This window comes from Oncorhynchus gorbuscha, linkage group LG12 (assembly GCF_021184085.1).
Source record: "Oncorhynchus gorbuscha isolate QuinsamMale2020 ecotype Even-year linkage group LG12, OgorEven_v1.0, whole genome shotgun sequence".
In the NCBI taxonomy this organism is placed as follows: Eukaryota; Metazoa; Chordata; class Actinopteri; order Salmoniformes; family Salmonidae; genus Oncorhynchus; species Oncorhynchus gorbuscha.
This window is the reverse complement of record NC_060184.1, coordinates 47191813-47218440: the sequence shown is the minus strand read 5'-3', so window position 1 is coordinate 47218440 and position 26628 is coordinate 47191813. Positions and strand designations below refer to the sequence as shown.

General features: G+C 44.1%; 1 protein-coding gene across 1 annotated transcript; it reads left to right on the top strand.

Moving 5' to 3' along the window:
- The first annotated feature begins 1250 nt into the window (after positions 1-1250).
- On the top strand, positions 1251-26241 carry LOC123991717 (EMILIN-2-like). Its single transcript, XM_046293367.1, has 8 exons — positions 1251-1483; positions 1904-2029; positions 3767-3942; positions 4153-6234; positions 23756-23968; positions 24123-24173; positions 24451-24567; positions 24736-26241. Exons 1-8 carry the CDS (start codon positions 1326-1328, stop codon positions 25071-25073), a joined length of 3261 nt encoding a protein of 1086 aa, XP_046149323.1. The 5' UTR covers positions 1251-1325; the 3' UTR covers positions 25074-26241.
- Positions 26242-26628: the final 387 nt, after the last annotated feature.

The following is a 26628-nucleotide window of genomic DNA, read 5'->3' as shown; positions in this document are numbered from 1 at the left end:
ATGCTCAGTTTGGCCAGTGGGACAGCTCTAGGAAGAGTCTTGGTGGTTCCAAGCTTCTTCCATTTAAGAATGATGGAGGCCACTGTGTTCTTGGAGACATTCAATGCTGCAGACATTTTTTGGTACCCTTCCCCAGATCTGTACCTCGACACAATCCTGTCTCTGAGCTCTACGGACAATTCCTTTGACCTCGTGGCTTGGTTTTTGCTCTGACATACACTGTCAACTGTGGGATCTTTTTTCTATAGACAGGTGTGTATGACTTTCCAAATCATGTCAAATCAATTACATATCCCAAGTGGACTCCCAAGTTGTAGAAACATCTCAAGGAGGTTCAATGGAAACAGGATGCACCCGAGCTCAAATGAGTCTCATAGTAAAGGGTCTGAATACTTAAAAAAATTTTTTTAAATACACTTAACTTGTTTTCGCTTTGTCATTATGGGGTATTGTGTGTAGAAAGATGAGGAAAAATTATAATTTAATCTATTTAAGAATATGGGAACATAGAGGCCAAAATGATAGACTATTGTGTAGTTAGATGAGAAGATATTGACTATATGACTGGACATTTGTCTCCTGTAAGAATGACACTGGGACCATTCATCATTACCAATATATGGGTAGTGCAAACCAGCCAACAGAATGGCATACGAAATGAGTAAACAACTGTTCTGTGTGTAATTTAGCATGTTATCTTGCAGGTTAAGCCAGTGATTTGAAATCAGTAATCCTATATTGGAACCAACAGTTCAATCTATTGATGTTGCTAGAGATGTGACAGAATAATATAAACAAACTATAATAATTGTTGCAATGCGACCTTGTGCACGCCAGTCTGTTAGTAGCTCTGTCAGCCGTTGAAACCATTAGATAGGATAATAACTTTCATTTGTTTTAATTATTAGTGTCAGTCGAACAGGGCTAAAATGATCATATTCATTCTGCAACCCGTTCTGCAGCCATGTGACTCACATGTGCATCAAGTACGGAAAATGCGGGCTAGACATCCTGCAAAAGCAACATATGGTAAAATGCATGTGCATCTGGTGGACATATGGCGTCAGAAAAAAATTAAAGCAGACGAGTGATGTGAGGAAAGTGGGAAAAGGATGGTTGTTCAGCTTGGAGCGCATTTTTCTATTTGGGGGGGGGGGGGGGGGTCGCCGCTTTGCCCCAAAAGTCACACTACAGGCACCCTGGAAGTAAGTTTGCATGATCAGCCTTTCGAGCTGCTGCTGGGAGAGGGAACAACCGTCTAACCTCAATGCTTGAAATACATTTTTAATATTTGTCTACTTGTCGTTTATTTTCGTTGTCTAAAAATGAAGTGCCTTCCCACCAGATTCATCCTTAAAAGTGCCTTATTTCCCTTATTGCTCACCTTTCAATTGATCTATGGAACGCGGTCCCGGTATAACAAGGGGTATAACATGTTCCAGGGAAGCGCATACTCTGGCTCAGAACAAAGACAAAGGAATAAGTGAGTGAAGTTTTCATTAAAGTGTATACTGTTTATACAGTAATTTGATACTTGTGTGTAGTTTTGACATAATTTATGGTGAGTGTCTCTAATAGTCTAAATTGTCTAAAATATACCTATTTTAATTATTTCTTATGCCTCACAGTAGGCCTATACTGAATTAAATGTTTTTTATTTATTTAGCATCGACAGAACAAAAAAAAGCAATTTCGTATAGGCCTACACATAGCTTTCTCTTTTTTTTGTTTTTGAATGGAATACACATTGGCATGTACAATTTCGCTGCAATATCATAAAATAATGAAATCAACATATTTATGGTAGGCTATAGAATGATTTAGATTATTCGACTGAATTTCTATAGAATAGGCAGCATTTTTTTCGTCGTGATTTTGTGTGACACAATAAATGCTTTTCCAGAAACTGGTGCGCATACGTTGTGCACAAGAACGTGAGCTGTGCGGTCGTGGGGGGTATGGAGAGCTTTGTGCAGCCGGAGTCAGCGCCTTGCCGGAAGCATCAGCCCAACTGCGCGCAACAAGTGATGTAAGTGGAGTGCTGCTATTTTGATTAGTCTAAAGAGCGGTGTTACAGCAGTGACTCAACATAATCAAGTATGATGACTTTGAACACTTATGCCGCATTCATGTGCTAGTAGGAACTAGGAAACTCTGAAATGTCCGCTATGCTAACGGTTGAATGCAGCACCCGTTAGCAAGTCGGACATTTGAGTTTCGTTATTCCGACTAGTACGTGAACGCAACATTAACTTTGAACGTTCATTCCGTGTTTCAAACAATAGAGCTAGCCAGCGTGTAGTCTTAAAACCCGGAAATTAGTTACCTCTGGTTCATTCAGACATCCCTATGGGGAAAGAATATGGTTTTGGAATAAACACCGAAAATAAGGTCTGAGGTTAACACAAGCTCAGGAGATCTTATACGTTTTGTTCTATGAGATAATAGCAGTCAGTTAACATAACCTTCATTAATTATGAAGCCTTTGTGCTTTTTCCCCCCACAACTTCATCAAATTCACAAATTGATGTTAGCTGATGAATATTATTTCATAGAACAAAACATATAAGATCTAAACCCGTGTTTACTACAGACCTTTTCTGCGTTTATTCAAAAACCCTACAAAAATGCCATTCATTTTCCTCATCGGCATTGTCTTAACGAATAATGGCGGAGTTGGTGCCTACAAAAAGACCCCATTACTATCTCTCTCTAGTGTTAAGGATCCATGGTTGGTCACATCCTCTGCCTGAGACGGTCTCTAAGAAATATTATTCAAAACACTGTCACATGATTGCATTGTTTATGGGCATACCGACTCAACGTGTGTAAATGTCTATGTGATCTTTGCACCCACTGGATGGTGTGTAGTGATACCCCCAGGACATAGGCCCCTACTTGTCCCGTCATCCTCTGTAATCTGCCTTCACCCCTTTCGATCATCAGATTATTCTATATTTACGACAGACAAGTGAATTTGATTGATTTATTCTTTGCGGTTTATTTGTCAGTGTCTGCGACGAGTAAAATGTCAACGAGCCATTGAGCTTTATGGAAGATAAGGGGGGGGATAAAGGATTGTGCAGCTGAGAAGAATAGGTCCTTTATCTGCCTAGACTGTAAATAAGCAACTGCCTGTACTGGCATGCATTGGCACTGTTACTCACAGCCCCCCTGTGCAACATCAGAGGCATCTGACACATTTCTCCCCGGGTTGGCTGCTTTCGTGTGTGTTATTATTGAACACCATGTTGGGCAACAAGCAGCCAGCTCTGTGAGAATGTCCTGGGGCCAATGACGAAGCGTGGTTCCACATTTGACTGGGTGTGAATGGTGGAAAATATGAAGCAGCGTTAAAAGGAGTGCGTGATTAATTACGAGTGTGATTGGCTAGCTAGCTCATCTGGAGTTTGCCGTCATAAATAAACAGATCGTTATCGCCTGACAAAGCATTGTTCACATTTCATGAACATAAAGGCCCATTTGACATTTGGAAAGCAGAAGGTCACTGTAGAATAACACGGAGGGGGTTTATGCTGTGCTCATAGTTGCTAGAGTATGCCTTGGTTGAAGTCTTTCCTTTGAGATGTTCCCAATATCCTTCATGGCTATATTGATTAAATCTGTTGTTAAACTATGAATATCATTCAAATTCCTAATTTGTGAGGACTGCGAGTCAAGTTAAATCAATACAACCTCCCCCATTGTAGAAAATGTGAAGGCAGCTTTTGGTCATCCGTTTCTTTGCCATCTTTCATTTTTCCAGGTATCGGACCCAATTCCGCCCCATGTATAAGGTTGGCTATAAGCTGGTGACAGAGCTGGAGTGGAGGTGCTGTCCAGGCCACCAGGGTCAAGACTGCAAAGACTTGAAAGGCATCCCATCCAGTCAGACAGTGCTGGGGCCTCGGCCCACCCTGCCTCCTGCCCCAGAGACACAGGGTAGGGGAAAGTGGCTCAAACCCACCTCGCCTTGTAGAGACAGATACCTGACCCTAAACATGACTAATATGCTTGTTTTCTCATATGATTCATTTAGTAATGTTTTTGCACTAATGTTATAATGTTAAACATAGATTACACCCACAATTAGATGTAAGTTTCCGAGATGAAAAGAGGATTTATCCTAACCATCTGATAATCCCCCTGTAGATCTGGGACAGCATGTATGGGGTCAGAGTGGCCACCCCTGGGGGGCAGGGAGGCAGCCAGAGGGTCAGACGGGCCAAGAGCCGGCAGGGGGCCAGGGAGGGAGTCAGACGACACATCGGCTGGAGGAGGTGGTACAGCGTCTGTCCCAGCAGATTCTAGACATGCAGGCAGCCATGACCAGCCTGTCGGCCAACCTGAGGGTGGACCTGCAGGAGGACGCCAGCAAGATACTGGTCACGCTGCTCAATGTCTTGCGGCAGCCAGACCGCGTGCGTGGGGAGCAGCAGAGCATGCTGCTGCAGGGCCTTTCACTGGAAAAAGAATACAACATGGTGGACATTGACAAGTTCACGAGCAAGATCAACCACCTCACCGACACCATAAACACCAAGAGCAATGTACTGGACGACCTCCAAGCCAGAGTCAACCACCATGACAGACAGCTCCACCTGCTAATGGAGTCCAGCCTGGCCTCACCCCCTCCCTCTCCTCCGGCCAATGATGCGACCCTGCGCGCCTATGTGGACACAAAGTTCCACGCCCTGAAGGATGAGATGATGGAGGGCATGGAGATCAAGATGGCAGACCTGAAGAACTCATGTGACTATAAGATCCTGTCGGTGCAGGAGCAGTGTGTGGGCCATGAGAACAGCTACCTGAGCCTGACCGAGCTCCTCGAGTCCAAGGAGATGAACCTCCGCAAAGAGATCCAGGACTTCAAGAACCAGCTGCCTAATTCACAGAGGGGAGACGGAACCCCTTCAGGGGTGGAGGAGCTGCGAAAGGAGCTGTTCCGGGTCGCTGAGGCCCAGCTGATCCTCCAGTCCAGCCTAGAGAAGAAGTCCAAGCCTGACCCACTCCTGGCCCGTGTGGAAGAGCTGGAGGCCCGTCTCAACATGTCGGAGAGGAGCGAGAAGGTGTGCAGCCTCTTCCTGGAGGAGAAGCTGAGGAGAGAGGGGGCGGAGGGGGCCGCAGACCTGAAGAAGGCTATGGAGGACAGGATGAGCTCCATGGAGGACCGGGTCACTACTCTACTGGTGGAGATAAGCAGCCCTGTATCTGGGGCGCAGACTGCGCTAGAGGCACTGCAGAGTGCTCAGGCTCTGGAGGACAGACTCAATTCCCTAGAACAGCTGTGCTCTACAGAGTGCAAGTCTGACCAACCGGCCATAGAGCGCATTCAACAGAACCTCCGGGTCTACAGAACTAGCCTAGACACAATTCAGTCTAACATCAATGTGCATTCAGCTAGTCTTGCAGACATGGAAGAGTTTGTCCAAGGGCAGCTCCTGAACCATACCGCCAGTCTTACAGATGTGCAGGAAGAACTAGGAGCTCTTAAAGAACGTATTGGAGGACAGCAGGGTTCTCTGTCAGCCTTGGGTCTCTCTCTTAGCCAGCAGTCCCTGGAGCTCCAGGGGCAGCTTCTGAACCACAGTGCCAGCCTTACAGACGTGGAAGAAGTGCTAGGAGCTCTTAGTGGACGTATGGGAGTACAGAAGGGCTCTCTGTCAGACTTGGGTATCTCTCTCAGTGATAATCTTAAAGATGTGCAGGAAGAGCTGGGAGCTCTTAGTGGGCGTATGGGAGAGCAGGAGGGTTCTCTGTCGGCCCTGGGTCTCTCTCTCAGCCAGCAGTCCCTGGAGCTCCTGCAACTGAACACCTGTTGCCTGAGCAGTGCAGGGCCAGCCAAGGACCTGCTACAGCTCCACCTGACCCAGAGAGAGGAGCTGAGGGCCAGGCTGGAGGAGCTGGACAAGGAGGTGAAGGCTGAGGCAGACCACTGCAGGAACAGGACTGAGGGCGTAGCTCTGGACGTTGCCAGCATGGACAGCCGGGTCACCAGCTTGGAGAACATGTGTGGTAGGCTGGAACCCATCTCCAGCAGCCTGCACAGGATCAAGGAAGGGCTGAACAAGCATGTGACCAGCTTGTGGAACTGCATCAACCAGATCAATGGCACCTTGCAAGCCCACACCAAGGACATCAGAGGACTGAAGGGAACATACCAGAACCTCCAGGACCACTACTCAGGTATCACCCAGGCCCTACATCATCTGACCACCAGTCCTGAGAACAGTGGTAAGACTTGACAATGAGATTGACAACTTTGCTTGCTTAAAATGTGCATGATTATTCCAACACTCCAGGTTATATCTCCCATATGTTCTTAAACCTACAGCTCCCCTGCGACAACTTCTCCAGCTAAGTTTCCTACTGGTTACATTGCAGTATTATAATAATAATATGCACTGTGTACAAAACATTAGGAACAACTTCCTAATATTGAGTCGCACCCCCTTTAGCACCCCCATTAGACTCAATTCGTCAGGGCATGGTCTCCACAAGGTGTTGAAAGCGTTCCACAGGGATGCTGGGTCATATTGACTCCAATGCTTCCCACAGTTGCTTCCATTTAGCAGATGCCAAACTTAGTCATGCGTGCATACAATTTACGTACAAGTGGTCCCGAGAATCCTGTATCCTGAATAAGTACACACAGGTAGAAATATGCAATATCCTCCTTTATGCATATTTGGGTATTATTCTACACACTGGCTATTACTTTAATGTTTGGGAGTGGAAAACAAGGCCAAATCAGAATCTATCATAGATGTCTGTTTCACAAGTTAGAGTAGAGTGGAGTTCATTACATTAGAGTCTACTCAACTTATTTTTACTTTACTATGCTCTCCATCTATGATTTGGTTTAGTTTTGGTCATGACTGGACCAAAAATCAACATCTGTGGATATTGAAATTAAAGCCAGTCTTGACCATACCAAAAACGACATCTGTGAACGTTGAGATCAAGGCCAGGGTGGACCAAATTTCAACTACTTTTCAGCGTCCATGGACGTCCGTTTGTTGGTCAGTGTTCAGTGGATAAGAATGATAGTTGCAGTAAATGGAAAGAGAGGGGGCTCATGGGTAGGTGTCAGTAAGAGCCGGGAGAGGTGACATTAACTAGCAAGAGCGAGGCGGAGCGAGAGGTTGTTTAATTTAACCTTTATTTAACTGAGCAAGTCAGTTAAGAACAAATTCTTATTTACAATGACAGCCTACCCCGGCCAAACCCTAACCCGGACGACGCTGGGCCAATTGTGTGCCGCCCTATCATGGCCTGGAATCGAACCAGGGTCTGTAGTGACGGCTCTAGCACTGAGGTGCAGTGCTTTAGACCGCTGCGCTACTCGGGAGCCTGAAACACCAGACAGAAAGAAAAAGAAAACCTTTGAGTTGAACTAACCGTATGCCAGTGGAAGGGAGGACCGTAAAGCAGGTGTCCCAACGGTGGTTGGTGACTACTATGATTTCACATTATAGCCAATTCAATTACATTAATTCCGTGACGGATTTTCCAGAAATCCCATTACCAATTTGGTAACAGAGTTTTGAGTTTTAACCACTTAGTAATTCATAAACCAATAGATATCAGTAAAAACACCAACTAATTGGTAGATCTACTCTTACTTGTTACTTCTGTGACCTTTCATTGTACTACTTCCTCATGAAGGGGAGACATTTGAAAATATCTTAACGATATGCAGGTTTTTGGCAACAGAATTTCAAGGCAAAGGGCAATTGTTCTTAAACTTACACAAGGCAAATCATTTCTCCAAAACGTTAAGTGTTGTTTTTAGTTAGTAGGGTTGTTTAACTCAACATTATTAGGTTTTGAAGTATTTTTAATACCTTTAAGATTTTCTGGTAGATGTTTTCTAAGACCCCTTTTTCATCTGTTTGACCAGAAATCAAAGCCTTTGCTAATATTTAGGATAGAAAATGATTGAACATTTTTTGTATTTTTATTATTTTCTCTTACTCTTCTCATTTGACATGCTCCTATAAACTTCACATGTCAGTGCTCATGGGTCCTTTTTACATGGAAACGACCATCATCCGGGTGTTCCAGTAGCAGAGACTGGAGATTACAATCAAATGGTGCTAATAAGATCAACTTCAGAGCTGCAGCTGGGGCCAATTTGAGTTGTGTTGAATGTAGGACGGTTAGTTGAGTGTATGAGAACAGAGCGAGAGAAAGGGGAGGGGGGGGAGCTGGATTTCCATCTCACTGCGTTCTGACTGCGGGGCGGCAGCAATGATTGAACACACATGGTCTTTTTAATAGACCCGGTTTGTGTTAAGCAATGCCTGGGCTCTAAGGGATTATCACCGTGCATGCATTTCTGTAGTAACTACTTCTGTCGTGACTAATCTTGCTGTCCCATGGTCATCTGTGAGTTCAAAAAACACATATCCTTTTACATGAAGGATAACTAGTGTGAACATGGACTAAGTTATAAATGATGGTGCCCAGGTGACTCAACCGGGAATAAAGGCACCGGAAGCACACTCCATAACATTTATGAGCATAGTGCCTCTTCTTCTGAATACAGCTCAACATGACTTACTGGTTTACAGAGCAGCTCTACACGCTCCTGTCTGGAAGTCCCATGGGGAAGGGGCCCTGGTCCTGGCTGTGAAGCCAGAGGTAGAGACTTTAGATCGGAGTCACCGTTTCTCAATTCTGGGTGTAGCTCTGGAAGTCAAGTGTGAGCCTTAATAACCGTCTTACTTAGAAAGAAAGATGTCACACACTTCCCATCGTGCACATGGAGACTAAGAAATGAAGTGTCAGTAGCCCGCCCTTCACTTGTAACAACTTATGTTTAAAATCATTATTCTGTCAGCTGGAATGTTTGGGTTGTACTCCTCAGAGGGCAGCTCGCTATTCATATGTTCCAGACTGGATGCTGTTTTACCACGGGTCACATTGGGATGTCTTTGTCTCAAACTTGGCTCACTGCTTCACTTTTGTCCTGGACTGGCTTGCACAGTTGACTACTTATAAAGACGTGGAAAGTGATGTCCGTTATAGGGACGTCGTTCATTGGCTTATCAATTGTCTACTTATAGGAACCAATCAGATGGTTTGTTATTTGAGAGCCGAGGGGCCCAAGTGTCTCAGTGGGTTCAGATCAGGTGCTTCTGGGTTATGACATCACACCCTCCTACCTCTCCCCCCCCCAGTGCCCTTGTGTTCCATCCCTCTCTCCATATCTCCCTGCACCATTTTGCTCTGGTTTTGTTGAATCTGTTTAGCACACTGGCCTGGCCGTGTCTCTCTCCTCTCTCTAAATAAAAACACAGGGCTCTATTTTTGACTGCCGCTAAGGAAGCGCAAGTGTCAAATGCACGTTGGTTTGCCATTTCATCATGCAAAAAAACTGGCGCACCTGCATATTCCAGCCCTGACACCAGGTTTGGTATTTTACCTGTCTAACTTCAGCTTGCTTGCGCTGAGGTGGCAACATTTGAGCGGTGTCCTTAAAAACAAGTGCAAAAGTTTCACATTTCATGCAGCTGTAATGGGATGTTTTGAGACCCACAAAGCAGGTCTTCTCAGTAACGCAGTTGATAATGGCATGGATTTTGAGAGCGGAAGCGCAGCCTTTCCTGCCATGGCGCACAGTGCCCACGGAAGGAGAGATGTGCCTTTTGTCCTGGTGAATCTCATATTTAGAAACATTTTAAAAAATATTGGTTTCCTCCATTTTATTTTATTTGATTAAAAACCAAGCATAGCCTACCCTCCCCTTAATTAATCAAGGCTGGTTTAGCAGCATTACACAGCTGCAGGTTTTTATCCTGGCCATTAACCAAAAGTAGCCCAAAAATAAAGGAGTTCTGAGTGGTCTACTGAGAATCCTTTGAAATATTTGAGGATTTGCCTTCATGCTTTTCCTTATTCACTTCACATACCTCAATCAATCAAATGTTTTTATAAAGCCCTTTTACATCAGCAGATGTCACAAAGTGCTATACAGAAACCCAGCCTAAAACCCCAAACAACAAGCAATGCAGATGTAGAAGCACGGTGGCTAGGAAAAACCCCCTACAAAAGGCAGGAACCTAGGAAGAAACCTAGAGAGGAACCAGGCTCTGAGGGGTGGCCAGACTTCTTCTGGCTGTGCTGGGTGGAGATTATAAATGAGTGACTGCCATTAAGGCAAGAATGTTCTTCATGATGTTCATTGATGACCCAGCAGGGTCAAATCATAATCACAGTGGTTGTAGAGGGTGCAAGAGCTCAGTACCTCAGGAGTAAATGTCAGTTCGCTTTTCATAGCCGAGCATTCAGAGCTCGAAAACAGCAGGTCTAGGTCAAGGGAGCACAAGGTAGCACAAGGTAGCAGAACAAGTCAGGGTTCCATAGCCGCAGGTAGAACAGTTGAAACTGGAGCAGCAGCACGACCAGGTGGACTGGGGACAGCCAGGAGTCATCAGGCCAGGTTGTCCTGAGGCATGGTCCTAGGGCTCAGGTCCTCCAGGAGGGGAGAGCGGGGGACACCAATAGCCCCCCGGGTACATAGACTTTTGCAGCATAGATACCTACATTTCGCTTGTTCAAGTGGGTTGTCTATCCCCATTTTCAAAGCGCACCCCTTGTCCTATTACCAAAGACACACTCCTCCAAACTATTCAGTCACCCTATAATGTCATATCAACGACAGATTGTTTTGAGAATCTGCTACACACGTAGGCAACTATACAATTGACAGGAACCTAGCATTTTGTATGGGACGGTAGGTAGCCTAGTGGTTAGAGCTTTGGGCCAGTAACTGAAAGGTTGCTGTATCGAATCCCAGAGCTGACAAGGTAAAAATCTGTCGTTCTGGCCCTGAACAAGGCAGTTAACCCACTGTTCCCCGGTAGGCCGTCATTGTAAATAAGAATTTGTTCTTAACTGGCTTGCCGAGTTAAAGGTTCAATTAAAAAAATTAAAAAAATAGATGTGTGAATGTTATACGCAAAGACATTTAGGCCTACAGTACATGTACACACAGTGCCATGGAACAAGAGAAGCGATTTATGCATCTGACCCGATCCTTTAAAAAATATTGTTGGTGGTTGAACATTTTTTTTCTTCTTTGTTTAATTGGACTAAAAACCAACCTTTTTAGAAAGTTTTACCGTCCATTAATTTATGGTGAGAACAGACATGGCTCAAATGCAATGCAATTTCGTCGACTAGTTCTAGAAAAGTGCAAATATGATCTGTGAGATAGTTCCATGATGTTTATAAAACATTACATTTGCGAACAGTATAATGGTGAGTGGACATCCCCCCCCTCTTTATATTGGATCTTTACCCAGCTGCTGTGAAAAGTTTGGATGTGTGTATAACCCTACATAGTCTTAAGTTTCCTTGTCTGTATTATACAGCCACGGGGAGCAATTATGGTGCCTAGAACTGTATTTAGACAGCCTATTTAAAACAGTTTTTTTAATTGTTCGAATTTGATTTGAATTATACACTTTCTTTTTTAGGCCTAATCAATAGCCTAGTGAATTGAATCTTGCTTATTGACTACATGTGGCATGTCCCCTCTCCCAGACTGCTACTTACAGTAGGCATAGCCCCTATATCAGTGTGAATGCTCTAGCCTATGTATGTTTTACAATGTAAGTCCATATGGCAGCAATGCAATTACAACAATGTGGACTGCAGACATGTTCAACATGTATTTAGCAAATATGGGCCAGGCTATTTAACGAACTAAGCTATAATGGACAAGCATTCGAATTGGAATTGATGACAAAGCAATGCATATGTAAAAACACAACTTGAAGCAACCACATATTTAGCCATGGAGCACGTTTTGATTGGCCAGTAAGGGGCATTGACACACCCACAACTTGTTTATTCATCAAAACCCAGCCCTTTCGCACCAACACTCACTACTGCACCCATAACGCCAGTTGTGAAAATAGCAAAAAATATTTGACACACCCGAATCTAAAACGCCAGAGCTAAGATATACCATTGTGTTAGGTTTGTTCAAATGTAGCCCACAGGTTGCATTTCAAATGGAACCCTATCCACTATATAGTGCACTTCTTAAGGGCCCTGGTCAAAAGTAGGGCATTACAGAGGGAATAGGGCACCATTTGGGACACAGACACAGTGAGCAGTCAAGGCTTTCCCCTGAGCCACATGTTCTGCTCTGTACTGCCATGATGTCATACACACCCTACCCCATGAAGTTAGAGCGCGAGTAAGCACTGGATGGAGGCACCGAGATTAGGGAACCTCAATTTTCCTCAATGGTTTAGATAATAAATGTCTTGATTGCTGAAAGGAAACAAGCAGATTTTCCTAAAATGGCATGTTTGGCTGCTCACTGACTGACAATCCCGGCTTGACAAATGCCAAATTTAGCTTGGCTTGTTGACCGGTCTGAAAATGAAGTCCAAACTGCTAACAGATTTGGCTCGGGTATTTAGGTTGTGTGTTCCTTGGTTTGGAGCTCTATTGCAAAACACACATTTTACAGGGCCAACCTATCCACCCGTGCTCAGGAGAAAGATATTTTGTTAGGTTTATCAAAAGTGTGGTTTATGGCAATTCCCCAAACCATTAGTGAAAACCAAGCAGCTAATAAGGTCTCTCCTGATCCTACCAATCACTCCCCAGAGATCAGCTGTGTGTGTGTGTGTGTGTGTGTGTGTGTGTGTGTGTGTGTGTGTGTGTGTGTGTGTGTGTGTGTGTGTGTGTGTGTGTGTGTGTGTGTGTGTGTGTGTGTGTGTGTGTGTGTGTGTGTGTGTGTGTGTGTGTGTGTTCTCCCATGTGTGTCTGTGAGAACCACACATGCAATATGCCCAACCTTGCTTTGCCTCATCACCATCCAGAGGTTTCCTGACAATGGGATCTCCACACTACACTAAGTACCACTTCCTCAGTGTGTATGATATCTTGTGAATGTGCAGATGTTTGTGTCTGAAGCGAGTATGCTTACTTAACAGCACATCCTTTTCATTGTGTTTGACAGAGTGGCCTCGGGTCACTAAAATCCTGTTACCAGACAACACAACACTTAAGGGTTCTGTTATGGCCAGTAAAGAGAACCTCTTGTGCCGCCTCAGAGTCTATAATGCTCAGGTCAATGACCCTATGATAAATACGGACGGCTGTAGGATGACAGTCCGACACACTGGCCAATTGTGAAAACCCTGGGAGAGAGAGAGATGGTTGACCAGGGCCCCATGTGCTCTTGTCAAAAAGAAGTGCGCTGTAAAGGGAAGAGGGTGCCATTTGGGACGCAGAGCTCTGAAATCACAGGTGCTGGCCCAGATGGTCTAGAGCAGTGGCGGTCGGTGAAGGAGGACAATATTTAGTTTTTATGAGCATGGCCTTCTGACAAATCACTTGGCTCCCACTGCAGTAAACACATCACTTTAGTCTCTTGCTAAAAATCAACTTGTAACTGCTCATTTTTATTCCGCGCTGTCCCACTAAACGAATGTGATGTATTAATTGTTACAGGTTTAAGATGAAGATATCCAATTATCACTTCTTCCCCTGAAAGTAGACTTCAGGTCCAAATTCTGGGAGTGAATGCATTTATTTCCGAAATCCCAGGCTCTGGATCGTGTCCGTTTTGGTTCAGACTGACTTGTAAATCTGTTCTGTGGTACTAAACTGCTGTACAGTGGTTATGATGTGGTATGTAACATGGGCGACCACACGGATTCTTACGTGTCCTCAGACTGGTGGAGGGAATACTGTGCGCCCGGGCTGTGAGTGTAGAGTTATCCGGATACATTGTAACACTCCCTCCAAGGCTACAGCTGCAATTGTTTACATCCACCTCTTTAATCATGGTGCACACATGCACACACACGTTGGTGCTCCATCCTTTAATAATTACCCTGGGATTGGGGCTGAGATTGGCATTCAGTCAGAGTCATCCAGGCCCAACTACACACACACACTAAACGTCACACGTGGAAATGCCGCCTCAGTCCCTCCTGTGGTGTTTTACAGGTTGCTAGTAGTCGCTTCTCTGTCGTGTTTAATAGGGAGTAGGTGTGAAGCTGCCCCTAGACTGTGATCTTAGTTTCAGTTCAACATTTTCCACACTAATGGTTGGGGAAGTTGATCCTAGATAAGAGCTCACTCTTAAAAAGTTTTAGTGTTGATTTTGGGGATAGGCCACCTGGTGACTTGGTATGCAGGTATGCCATTAATGTACACCCTTTCTGAAAGAGTTTGGACATATTGCCTGTGGTCTCTTTCAGACTGCTCAGGAGAATAATGTTGTAGGAGTAGGCTGAAGTTGCCCCTGCCTGGACACTGATCTTGGGTCCGTTATGCATATTCCCCACTAATGGTTAAAGGGCAATTCCGACACTTTTCAACTACATACTGTATTCCTTTTCTCCAGCACCATACCAGTGTCTATATACAAATTAGTGGATTCAGTTATTTCAGTCACACCTGTTGCTGACACATATAAAATCGGGCACACAGCCATGCAATCTCCATAGAGAAACATTGGCAGTAGAATGGCCTTACTGAAGAGCTCAGTGACTTTCAAAGTGGCACCATCATAGGATGCCACCTTTCCAACAAGTCAATTCGTCAAACTTCTGCCCTGGTCAACTGTAAGTGCTGTTATTGTGAAGTGGAAACGTCTAGGAGCAACAACGGCTCAGTCGCAAAGTGGTAGGCCACACAAGGTCACAGAATGGGACTGCCGATTGCTGAAGAGCCTAAACATAGGCTATACTCAGTTACAACACTCACTGCTGAGTTCCAAACTGCCTCTGGAAGCAACGTCAGCACAAGACCTGTTCGTCAGAAGCTTCATGAAGAAATGAGTTTCCATGGCCGAGCAGCTGCACACAAATCAAATCAAATTTATTTATATAGCCCTTCGTACATCAGCTGATATCTCAAAGTGCTGTACAGAAACCCAGCCTAAAACCCCAAACAGCAAACAATGCAGGTGTAAAAGCACGGTGGCTAGGAAAAACTCCCTAGAAAGGCCAAAACCTAGGAAGAAACCTAGAGAGGAACCGGGCTATGTGGGGTGGCCAGTCCTCTTCTGGCTGTGCCGGGTAGAGATTATAACAGAACATGACCAAGATGTTCAAATGTTCATAAATGACCAGCATGGTCAAATAATAATAAGGCAGAACAGTTGAAACTGGAGCAGCAGCACAGTCAGGTGGACTGGGGACAGCAAGGAGCCATCATGTCAGGTAGTCCTGGGGCACAAGCCTAAGATCACCATGCGCAGTGCCAAGTGTCGACTGGAGTGGTGTAAAGCTCGCTGCAATTGGAATCTGGAGCAGTGGAAACGGGTTCTCTGGAGTGATGAATCACGCTTCACCATCAAATCAAATTTTATTTGTCAAATACACATGGTTAGCAGATGTTAATGCGAGTGTAGCGAAATGCTTGTGCTTCTAGTTCCGACAATGCAGTAATAACCAATGAGTAATCTAACCTAACAATTCCACAACAACTACCTTATACACACACACGTGTAAAGGGATAAAGAATATGTAGATAAATCAAATCAAATCAAATCAAATTTTATTTGTCACATACACATGGTTAGCAGATGTTAATGCGAGTATAGCGAAATGCTTGTAGATAAAGATATGAATGACTGATGGTACAGAACTGCAAAGGCAAGATGCAGTAGATGGTATCAGCATGGCGATGCAGGGTAGTGGGTTCGATCCCGGGATAGAATGTATGCACACATGACAAGTCGCTTTGGATAAAAGCGTCTGCTAAATGGCATATATTATTATTATTATTATTAAGTACAGTATATACATATGAGATGAGTAATGTAGGGTATGTAAACTTTAAATTAAGTGGCATTGTTATGGCAGTCCAAATGGACTAATCTAGGTTTGGCGGATGCCAGGCGAACCCTACCTGCCCGAATGCATAGTGTGCCAACTGTAACGTTTGGTGGAGGAGGAATAACAATCTGCGTCTGTTTTTCATGGTTCGGGCTAGGCCCCTTAGTGCCAGTGAAGGGAAATCTTAACTCTACAGCATACAATGGCATTCTAGACGATTCTGTGCCTACAACTTTGTGGCACCAGTTTTGTCCCTTTCCTGTTTCAGCATAATGCTCCCGTGCACAAAGTGAAGTCCATACAGAAATTGTATGTCGATCAGTTTGGAAGAACTTGACTGACCTGCACAGAGCCCTGACCTCAACCCCATCGAACACCGTTGGGATGAATTGGAACGCTGACTGCAAGCCAAGCCTAATCGCCAAACATAAGTGCCCGACCTCATTAATGCTCTTGTGGCTGAATGAAATGGAGCAATGTTCTAACATCTAGTGGAAAGGGGGGACCAAATCCATATTAATGATTTTCAATGAGTACTTTTGGTCATGTAGTGTATTTGAAAATGGACGTTTCTTAAAAAGATAGGTTATAAAAAATGCTTCTCTGTGACATCACACGGTAGGATTAAAAGTAAGAAACTGATTTTCAAAACCTGCATCCAGTTTCTAGCTCCCCACATCACCTGCAAATCTGTGTTTGAAAATCAATATATAAAAAAAAGTAACTTTTGATTATGTCATCGGCTACAACCTCTTAACTTTATTCCCCCCCGCCCCACAAAACGTTGAAATGCGCCTTTTTCACATATGGGAAATTCCATGGTAACGGAATTACGCTGAGATGGTCTCACTTCAAAAAGTCACCAAACAAAAACTATATTGATTTCAAAGTTTAAACAAACTGTACACATTTTTACTATTTCCACAAAACATTTTTACAAACACACACTTACTGGAAGAACTGTGCAGATGCAGTTTGGCAACAGAATTTTGGTAAAATCTCCCTTAGTTTTTAACCACATTTTTCAAAAACTACCTGCCCTGAATTAAGATTCAAAGATGTCTGCAGAAAGAATGGTGTGTCAGCTATGACACAATTTTGGTTATCGAACTACAGTAAGTGAAGTGGATTTACATCTGGTAACAGAATTATGCAAACTGAATTACATGATCTGTACCAAATGCATAACTATCACTGAATATCACTCTTTTCATGATGCATCCTGAATAGGTACACAAAGCTCAAAATATTCAATAGCCTCATTTGCATATTTGGGTATTGTTCTACACACTGCCTATTATTCTAATGAGCTCCGCCCCCAAACAAGACCACATTTGGTTGGTCCAGACCAGACCAAATCTGAACCAATCATAGACATCTATGTTTCACAAGATTTGCCAGTACAGCAGAGTTCAGTACAGTAAATTATACTGCACTTTACTGTGCTGTACTAAACTCTACTGTACAGTGCTGTGCTATTCTCTACTTTTCTTTATTGTACTCTACTGTTCTCCACCATGCTTTACTGTACTGTGCTGTCCAAACTTAGGATTTTACTAAGTTACAGTTCATAAGGAAATCAGTCAATATAAATGAATTAATTAGGCCCTAATCTATGGATTTCACATGACTGGAATACAGATATGCATCTGTTGGTCACAGATACTTTTTTTTTTTTAAAGTAGAGGCGTGGATCAGAAAACCAGTCAGTATCAGATGTGACCACCATTTGCCTCATGCGGCCTGACACATCTACTTCGCATAGAGATGATCAGGCTGTTGATTGTGGCCTGTGTAATGTTGTCCCACTCATCTTCAATGGCTGTGCGAAGTTGCTGGATATTGGCGGGAACTGGAACATGCTGTCATACACATCAATCCAGAGCATCCCAAACATGCTCAATGGGTGACATGTCTGGTAAGTATGCAAGCCATGGAAGAACTGGGACATTTTCAGCTTACAGGAATTGTGTACAGATCTTTGCGACATGGGGCCTTGCGTTATTATGCTGGCACAACAATGGGCATTCAAATTGGCATCGATAAAATGCAATTGTGTTCATTGTCTGTAGCTTATGCCTGCCAATACCATAACCCCACCACCCCCATGGGGCACCCTGTTCACAACGTTGACATCAGCAAACTGCTCACCTACACGACACCATACACGCAGACTGCCATCTGCCCAGTACAGTTGAAACCGGGATTCATCTATGAAGAGCACACTTCTCCAGTCTGCCAGTGGCCATCGAAGGTGAGCATTTGCACACTGAAGTCGGTTATTTTGTTGTGCAAACTCAGTTTCATCAGCTGTCCGGGTTGCTGATCTCAGACGATCCCGCAGGTGAAGAAGCCGGATGTGGAGGTCCTGAGCTGGCGAGGTTAAACGTGGTCTGTGGTTGTGAGGGTGGTTGGACGTACTGCCAAATTCTCTAAAACAACATCGGTGTCGGCTTATGGTAGAAAAATGAACATTAGATTCTCTGGCGGACATTCCTGCAGTCAGTATGCCAATTGCACTCTCCCTCAAATTTTAGGTTGGCCTTTTATTGTCCCCAGCACAAGGTGCACTTGTGTAATGATCATGCTGTTTAATCTGCTTCTTGATATGCCACACCTGTCAGGTGGATGTTTCCAGTCTGTCAGTCCTGAGATTGCTAAATAAATGTTCTTCTTAGAAAAGAGTTTGCAGCAGAAGCAGAAAAGGCTGTTTCTTTCAGAATACACCAACTTCTAGGGATTTTTTCACCACTTACCAAGGTCTTCCTGAAATACTGGTGGTGGCAACTTCTTCCATCACTCTGATTCCTTAGGGGAAACACAGTTAGGCGTTACCTCACTTGGTCCTCTGCAAACTAGTTGTGTCTGAATTCTGTCGGTCAGAACAGAAAGCCAGTCAGCAGGGTCTGTAGACAGTGGTTCATCCTCTGCAGCAGGATTTGGTGGGGATTCTGCTGCAGGCATTTCTAATGGAGAGCACTAGGGCATTTGTTTACCCATGTTTTTCACAGCATTTATAGTGGTGGAACATCCCACATACATACCCAGTAATAATCAAATCATCATTGTTACCTACAATATGGAAACGTAAGACTTTGCAAAAAGGAAATTATTTATTTTGTTTATGTTATGCACACAAAAACACATGTGTGTACCCACACCTGAAGAATCCTGCTGGGGAGAAATGGAGGCAAATAGGTCTTCATCCTCAGGCAACATTTGTGAAAACACCGGTGTGGCTGAGGAGGTGGATGGCTCCTCATTCTGAGGTGCCGAGATCATTTCTATAGAAGCCTGTGTGACTGAGGAGGTGGCTGGCTCCTCATTCTGAGGTGACGAGATCATTTCTGAAGAAACCGGTGTGGCTGAGGAGGTGGATGGCTCCTCATCCTGAGGTGCCGAGATAATTTCTATAGAAGCCTGTGTGACTGAGGAGGTGGATGGCTCCTCATTCTGAGGTGACGAGATCATTTCTGAAGAAACCGGTGTGGCTGAGGAGGTGGATGGCTCCTCATCCTGAGGTGCCGAGATCATTTCTATAGAAGCCTGTGTGACTGAGGAGGTGGCTGGCTCCTCATTCTGAGGTGACGAGATAATTTCTGAAGAAACCGGTGTGGCTGAGGAGGTGGATGGCTCCTCATCCTGAGGTGCCGAGATCATTTCTATAGAAGCCTGTGTGACTGAGGAGGTGGCTGGCTCCTCATCCTGAGGTGCCAAGATCATTTCTATAGAAGCCTGTGTGACTGAGGTGGCTGGCTCCTCATCCTGAGGTGCCGAGATCATTTCTATAGAAGCCTGTGTGACTGAGGTGGCTGGCTCCTCATCCTGAGGTGCCGAGATCATTTCTATAGAAGCCTGTGTAGCTGAGGAGGTAGATGGCTCCTAATCCTGGCCAGTGCCAGAGGGTGCTCCAAAATATTTCAGAAGTGCCCCTGAATTTGCATTGAAATAAAGTATGAGTCTGACACCCTAAATACATTTGTTGCACAATTAAATATACATGTCATTATGCACAATTGATCAAACTTTCAGAATAAGAACCAAATGAACCATACAACCTCCTTGGCTAATTCTAGGCATAAGGCCCCCCGGAAATACTAAATATATCACAAAAGATACAAAATATCAGCATAATATAGATGTCTTTTAAGTTAGCCTACAGCATTGGAAATTCCTCTTACTAAGCTCAGGACCTAGTCAATACAATCAATGAAAACCTTTGATGTCACCTCAAGTTAACCAAATCAATAATACATTCTGCAGGATACACACATTATCATGATGAAACTGTGAAATTATATCCAATGTTATGTAAACTAGCTGGACAGAAAACAGAATATTGTCACCCTATGCGTAATAGCATAGCAAGCAACATATTTGTTAGCCTAAGTGTTAAACGAGCCTATTTCATGACATGCATAATATACTCATAAAGAGATGACATAACTACATACCTTTAATATTTTGCACGTTTCTTCTCTTTCCTCATTTTCCTAAACTGGGCACCTGATGGCTTAGATCTTTTCTTATCCATTTGTGTGGATTTGGCACTCGAGCATCAATACATTACCCATCCCCCAACACGGTCAACCAAGAGTCAAGGATAACCCAATTCACCTTGGTGGTGATCACACTGATTTTTATTCTTAACGATTTCGCACAAACCAGAAAAAAATGCAGCAAGATGTCTGTGTAACTATATATATATTCACAGTATTATGAATGAATTGTGGTTTATTTAGTAGCATTTCGTAGTGTGACTGATTTTACTAATTGCATTAGTACTGTACAAAGTTAGGAGGTACGCTATTTGATAGATTCCCCCCACTCACCCTACCTCGGGCTTCCAGTGGGGAGACCAGAGGTCAACCTACCCACACCCCCCTCCTCATCTCATACTTCTGAGTGGGAGACCTTCCCAGGCAGTAGTCTGCCTAGCTCAAACTATGCGAATGTAACAGCCTACTACTGGTGGAGGCCATGTGTGCCCTTGACCCAGAGATACATGACTTTCTAAAAAATAAGATGAAACCACTGCAAAGGATCTAAGCAAAACAGATTTGATGGAAGCTAGGTTTAGTGATGCCAGCTCTGGCTCCAATGAGGACAGATGGCCCCACTTGATATCCTGCAATGATTCTCTGGGCCCCTCGCCACTATTCCTGCCGTGCTTACTACACTGAAACATGGACTGACTTTTTGGGCGTCTACAGCTACATGCGAGAACTCGTTTTCCACTTTGACAAAGGTGTTCAGTCAGCACACAAGAAGCATGCTACACCTAAGGAAAGCTCAACTAATCTAACTGGCATTTTAGGTGGATCTTACGTGAAGATTTCAGGGAGAATGGAATGATCGATGACTCAGGAAGTTCCACAGAGCATCAAAGAGGCTGCAACTCTTTTGAAAAGTTATATTAAAACCATGTAGCTGGTTGTTGTTTTTTTTTACCCCGTTTCCTCCCCAATTGGTAGTTAGTCTTGTCTCATCGCTGCAACTCCCGTACGGACTCGGGAGAGGCGAAGGTCGAGAGCCGTGCGTCCTCCAAAACACAACCCAACCAAGCCACACTGCTTCTTGACACAATGCCCACTTAACCCGGAATCCAGCCAAACCAATGTGTCGGAGGAAACACTGTGCACCTGGCGACCGTGTCAGCGTGCACTGCACCCTGCCCGCCACAGGAGTCGCTAGTGCGCGATGGGACAAGGACATCCCTGTCAGCCAATCCGTCCCCTAACCCGGACGGTGCTGAGCCAATTGTGCGCCGCCCCATGGGTCTCCCGGTCGCGGCCGGCTGCAACAGAGCCTGGACTCGAACCCAGAATCTCTAGTGTCACAGCCTTAGACCACTGCTCCACTTGGGAGGCCCGGCTGGTTGTTCTTTATTGAATCTTGCTTTAGTGTGTAGGGCGCCGCCCATGGTGTTGATAGAGCGTGGCGGAGATTGTGCCATTGAACCAGTCACTTCTTGGTCAAAAGCATATGAACGTGTGTTTTATTGTGGTATAGCCAGATATAATGGCAATTCAATAACATTCCAATGCAAGAACCCCCAAAAATGTGTCACTTTATCCTGACATCGGGTCTGATCTGTGGTGTGGTCTTTAATAACCTCTGTTTAGGTCACTGATAATATATATAATAATATATGCCATTTAGCAGACGCTTTTATCCATTTTCCCTATGCCCCATGGCAAAGCGACTTACAGTCATGTGTGCATACATTCTACGTATGGGTGGTCCCGGGGATCGAACCCACTACCCTGGCGTTACAAGCGCCATGCTCTACCAACTGAGCTACAGAAGGACCAATGATAATTACTCACTGTTTAGATGCTAATGACAGAATCTCTCAAGCATATTGAGAAACATTCTATACGATAACTGTACTTTCATGTAAAATGACTAGAGAAAGTACAGTAGAAGGTGTACGAGTGCAGAGCCGTGGTCAAGTGGGTAACACTCACAGCACATGATGCCTCTGGTGTTTCCCACCTATTTATCTCCCCATCTGTTTCATGCCTGTCAAATAAAGTTTAAAAAATACTGAGGGGAGAGGAATTCCCCCCAAAATTGAAAGAAGATGTACTGTAACTAAAAACGACACAGAAAAATGGGCCAATAAGGAAAAAGATACAAGCCATTACAATGGCATACTGTCAGTACGCAGACTATGTGCTGCATGTAGGGCCCCCATCCACTAGAAAGTCAGTCGGGGTCTCAACTTACAACAGCAGTTTTCCTCTGTCAGTTACTGACAGTCAATCAATTAGCCCATATCAGCTAACATTTTATTGATTGCTAGGTAAGTTAGTCTAGCCAGCTATCTTGTAGTAATCATGGCCTAATTATTGACCTGGCACACAAGACACATGCCCAGGGGCCCTCATTGATTTTGTAAGAAACTCTAGCTCAGATATCATATGAACATTGCATAAGTCATGGAAAAATGTGCTGAACTGCAGGGAACAGATTTTAAAACGGCAAAATGTTCTTCCTATCCCATAACAAAATCTGTTAAATCACATGAAATTAGTTTTTTTTAAATGCTAAAGTTTCATTCTGCCCCATGAAATGTGTAGAATGGCATGGCAAAATGTGTCGAATTAACTTTAAAGCTGCAATATGTCACTTTTTGGGGGAGTTCTAGATCTGTCAATCTCAATGAAAGCAAGTCTAAGAAGTGGTAGATATGTCCCATGTGTGCTATTTCTATGTGCACATAAGTTACTTTCTGTTTTGTACACCAGCTGAAATACGACATATTTGGTTATGGAAAAGTTATTTCACAGCGGTTTAGATGGTATCATGATTTTCTACATTGCTTGTTTTGTCACAAACTGAAATTAGACGAACTATCAGAATTTTAGCAACCGGGAAATGGCGACGCAATTTCTGCATACTGTACCTTTTTAAATCTGCACATCTCTCCACCGCCAAGCGGGGGGGGGGGGGGGGGTCACTAAAATGTTCTGCCCACAAGGTGGGTGGGGGCCCCCCCCAACAAAATCTCGCTGAGGGCCCCCAAAACGCTAGAGGTGGCACTACATACATACTGGTGTTAGTTCCCCCAAATCAGCTTTTACTGTAAGGAAAGTGAAAGCTTTCACTCCAGAAGCACAGAGGCTGTTTAAGAGTAATGACAGTGACAGCTTGTCTTCACTGTCATATTTGGCCCATAACTTAATGCTGAAGGGGAGGTGAGACTGGGAGAGTCCTACTGTCTATCAGTGTCAGGATTCATCACAACACCAGCTGGTTTGTTAACACGTGTTGACCTCTCCACAGCTGGTTTGTTAACACGTGTTGACCTCTCCACAGCTGGTTTGTTAACACGTGTTGACCTCTCCACAGCTGATTTGTGGTTTTATCCCTCGCTCCATCCTCTCCTTCTTTTGACACCCTGGTTTGTCATTACCCCCTCTTTTCAGGTGTTCATGTAGGTGTGGAGGAGTCTAGTAATCCCACTGAGACGAAGCTTGTCCCTCGGGGCCCTGTCCTACCCGTTGGGCCAATACCAGATGGGGCCCTACTACATATGGAGACTGGGGAGGCAGGAGCCCCCGGAATCACCATCTCTTCCAAACCTCCCAAAGGGGCCGACGGCAGCATGTCCACCCTCAAGGGCTTCGCTGGAGCCCCAGGTGAGATCTAGGGGTAGCTGGGAGAGAGGCTAGGAACAAGTACAAAATGCATTTGCACATCTACACACACCCCAAGCACATGCAAGTAGGTATGTTTGCAAGATGAATTGCATTCTTTCAAAACTTCATGAAACGCATCTTCGTTATTTTACAGCCTCCCCACCCTCTACAGTGTATTTAAAGCCTAATATGCCAATGATTTCTGGTAAGTGCTATTTGACTCATTTGATTTACTATCAATATACAATGTTGAGTCTCCTGAAAATGAACCTCTTTCAACAGTTGCCCACATTCCTGTGAGGCCGTCATTACACAAATCATATTTCACTTTAACAGGAAAGATATTTAGTACTCTTGTTCAGATAAATTCCATAGTATTCCAATCTCCTACTGCATGGAAAAGAATTGTCCCAATAACCACTTTAAAAAGAAAAGTGAGAATGTGTGTCAATGTGACAGATTAAACTTTAACCCTGTATCAGGTGAGCGGGTGTCCTTCTCGGCTGGTCTCAACCGCTTGCCCTTCCCTGGGGAGGTGGGCATCATCCGCTTCAACAAGGTGTTGGTAAACGACGGGGGACACTATGACCCTCACACAGGTAACTATATCACCATCACAGACATCACCACACTAATCTAGATGTCACCTAGATGTGATAGGTTGTAGTTGACGATACAGATTCATGTTTGTTCCCTCTCGCAGTTGACATGTATGAGTGCCCCCTTGTGGCTGATAGGTTTCCTCTGACCCTCTTCATGTTTTCCAGGCATCTTTCACGTTCCCATGGAGGGCCGCTACCTGCTGAGTGCCGTGCTGACAGCCCAAAGAGGTGCCAAGGTGGAGGCGATGTTCTCTGTGTCCAACCGCAGCATCCAGAGGCTGGACACGGCCGGTTACCTGCCTGATAATGGTGGAGGAGGTGGGGCTGGCTCCACCAGCTGTGACTGCGGAGGCTCTGCCTCCCTGAGCCTGGTTCTCACTCTGATGCGTGGGGACAGGGCAGGTTTAGTCATGACCGCAGGCAAACTTGCCATCTCGGAGAACACAGAGGTCCTCTCAACATTTAGCGCCGTGCTTCTCTACCCGACCCCCTCAAAAAAATAGCTGCCATGTTATAGACAAAGTTATCCCCTAAAAAAAAAATAGAACCCCACCAATGATATTGCTTTATGTAGCTCCACCCTCAAAACAACACCCATTCTACTTTAGATGTATGCCTCCTTCACGTGTTAGCCGGAACTAGGAAACTCTGAAATTTGACTTGCTAATCGGTTGTAGTTATACACGTGTCGTGTTCAATCAGTTAGCAAGATGGTAATTTCTGAGTTTCCTAGTTCCCGACAAGCACGTGAACGTGGCAGTAGTATGCCCAACATTGCATGCCTTACAGGTATTTTAGTAAAACAGGTAGATTGCTTTAACGTGCTATCATATGACAGAGCTTTCATACAAAAAGAAATGTATCAAATATTTGATCATAGGATTCTTATGAAGGGGATGGGGCAGGCTACTGCCATTTATGGAGTATTAACATTTAATGATTGATTATATTTGAAATGTTTGAATGTGTGCTTGTGTTGATGTGTTCAATTTGTTGTAGTTATTTTGAAATGACTATTTTATGAGAACCATCAATTATAATACTGTACATACAGGTAACTGACAAAATAAAAGAAACCCCAACAAAGTTTATTAATAGGGCGTGGGGCCACCACAGCTTCAATCCGCCTTGGCATAGATTCTACAAGTGTCTGGAACTCTATTGCAGGGACGCGACACCATTCTTCCACGAGAAATTCCATAATTTGTTAATGGTGGTGGAAAACTTTCAGGCACCGGCCCAGAATCTCCCATAAGTGTTAAATTGGATTGATATGGTGACTGAGACCACAATGGCATATGGTTTACATGCGCATCAAACCATTCAGTGACCACTTGTCGTGGTAGCCCAAAACAATTGCTAAAATGTATAAAATGCCCAGCATTTTATACATGACCCTACACATAATGGGATGTTGATTGCTTAATTAACTCAGTGTTCCACCTGTGTGGAAGCACCAGCTTTCAATATACTTTTGTATCCCTCATTCATCAAGCATTTCCATTGTTTTGGTAATTACCTGTAGCATCGTTAGAGGAACTAACGTTAAACAAATAAGCTGGTCATTTTTCTACATGACAAGGGATACAGAACTTTTCAACAAGGACAGTTGTTTTGAAAGGTCTTTTGTATTTCAACACATTCCAATGAGTCAATGTTCTTTAGGACCAATGCCTGAAAAGGAAATGTTTCAATACCTTTTCTTGGATCAGAAGACTTGAATTTCAGCCCCGGGGGCCAGTAATAAAAAATGTGTTTAAACAGTGGCCATGGGTGTGTATTAACTAGGGTATTGTGTTATAATAATAATAATAATAATAATAATAATAATAATATAGGCCTACTGTTTATAGTATCACTATAAATTATATCCGAATGATATCACAGGTGTTTCTTACATGAATTACAGTGAGTTTTGTTTAGGAAAAAGTGGATTGCATGTTCAAACAGTAGTAGGAGTTGCTCATTTAAATAATGGAACGATGTATCAGAAGTTGGTGCAACACTCTCCATTCTAACACATCCTTATCCGACGAAGGTCTCGGAGCAAAATGTCAC

What these genes read in the sequence shown, in the direction of transcription:
- LOC123991717 (XM_046293367.1), top strand. Translation starts at nt 1,326, where the DNA reads ATGAAGTGCCTTCCCACCAGATTCATCCTTAAAAGTGCCTTATTTCCC. An exon ending in GAACAAAGACAAAGGAATAA is followed by an intron (nt 1,484 to 1,903) that starts GTGAGTGAAGTT and finishes ATGCTTTTCCAG; the next exon opens with AAACTGGTGCGCATACGTTG. An exon ending in GGGCTTCGCTGGAGCCCCAG is followed by an intron (nt 23,969 to 24,122) that starts GTGAGATCTAGG and finishes GTTATTTTACAG; the next exon opens with CCTCCCCACCCTCTACAGTG.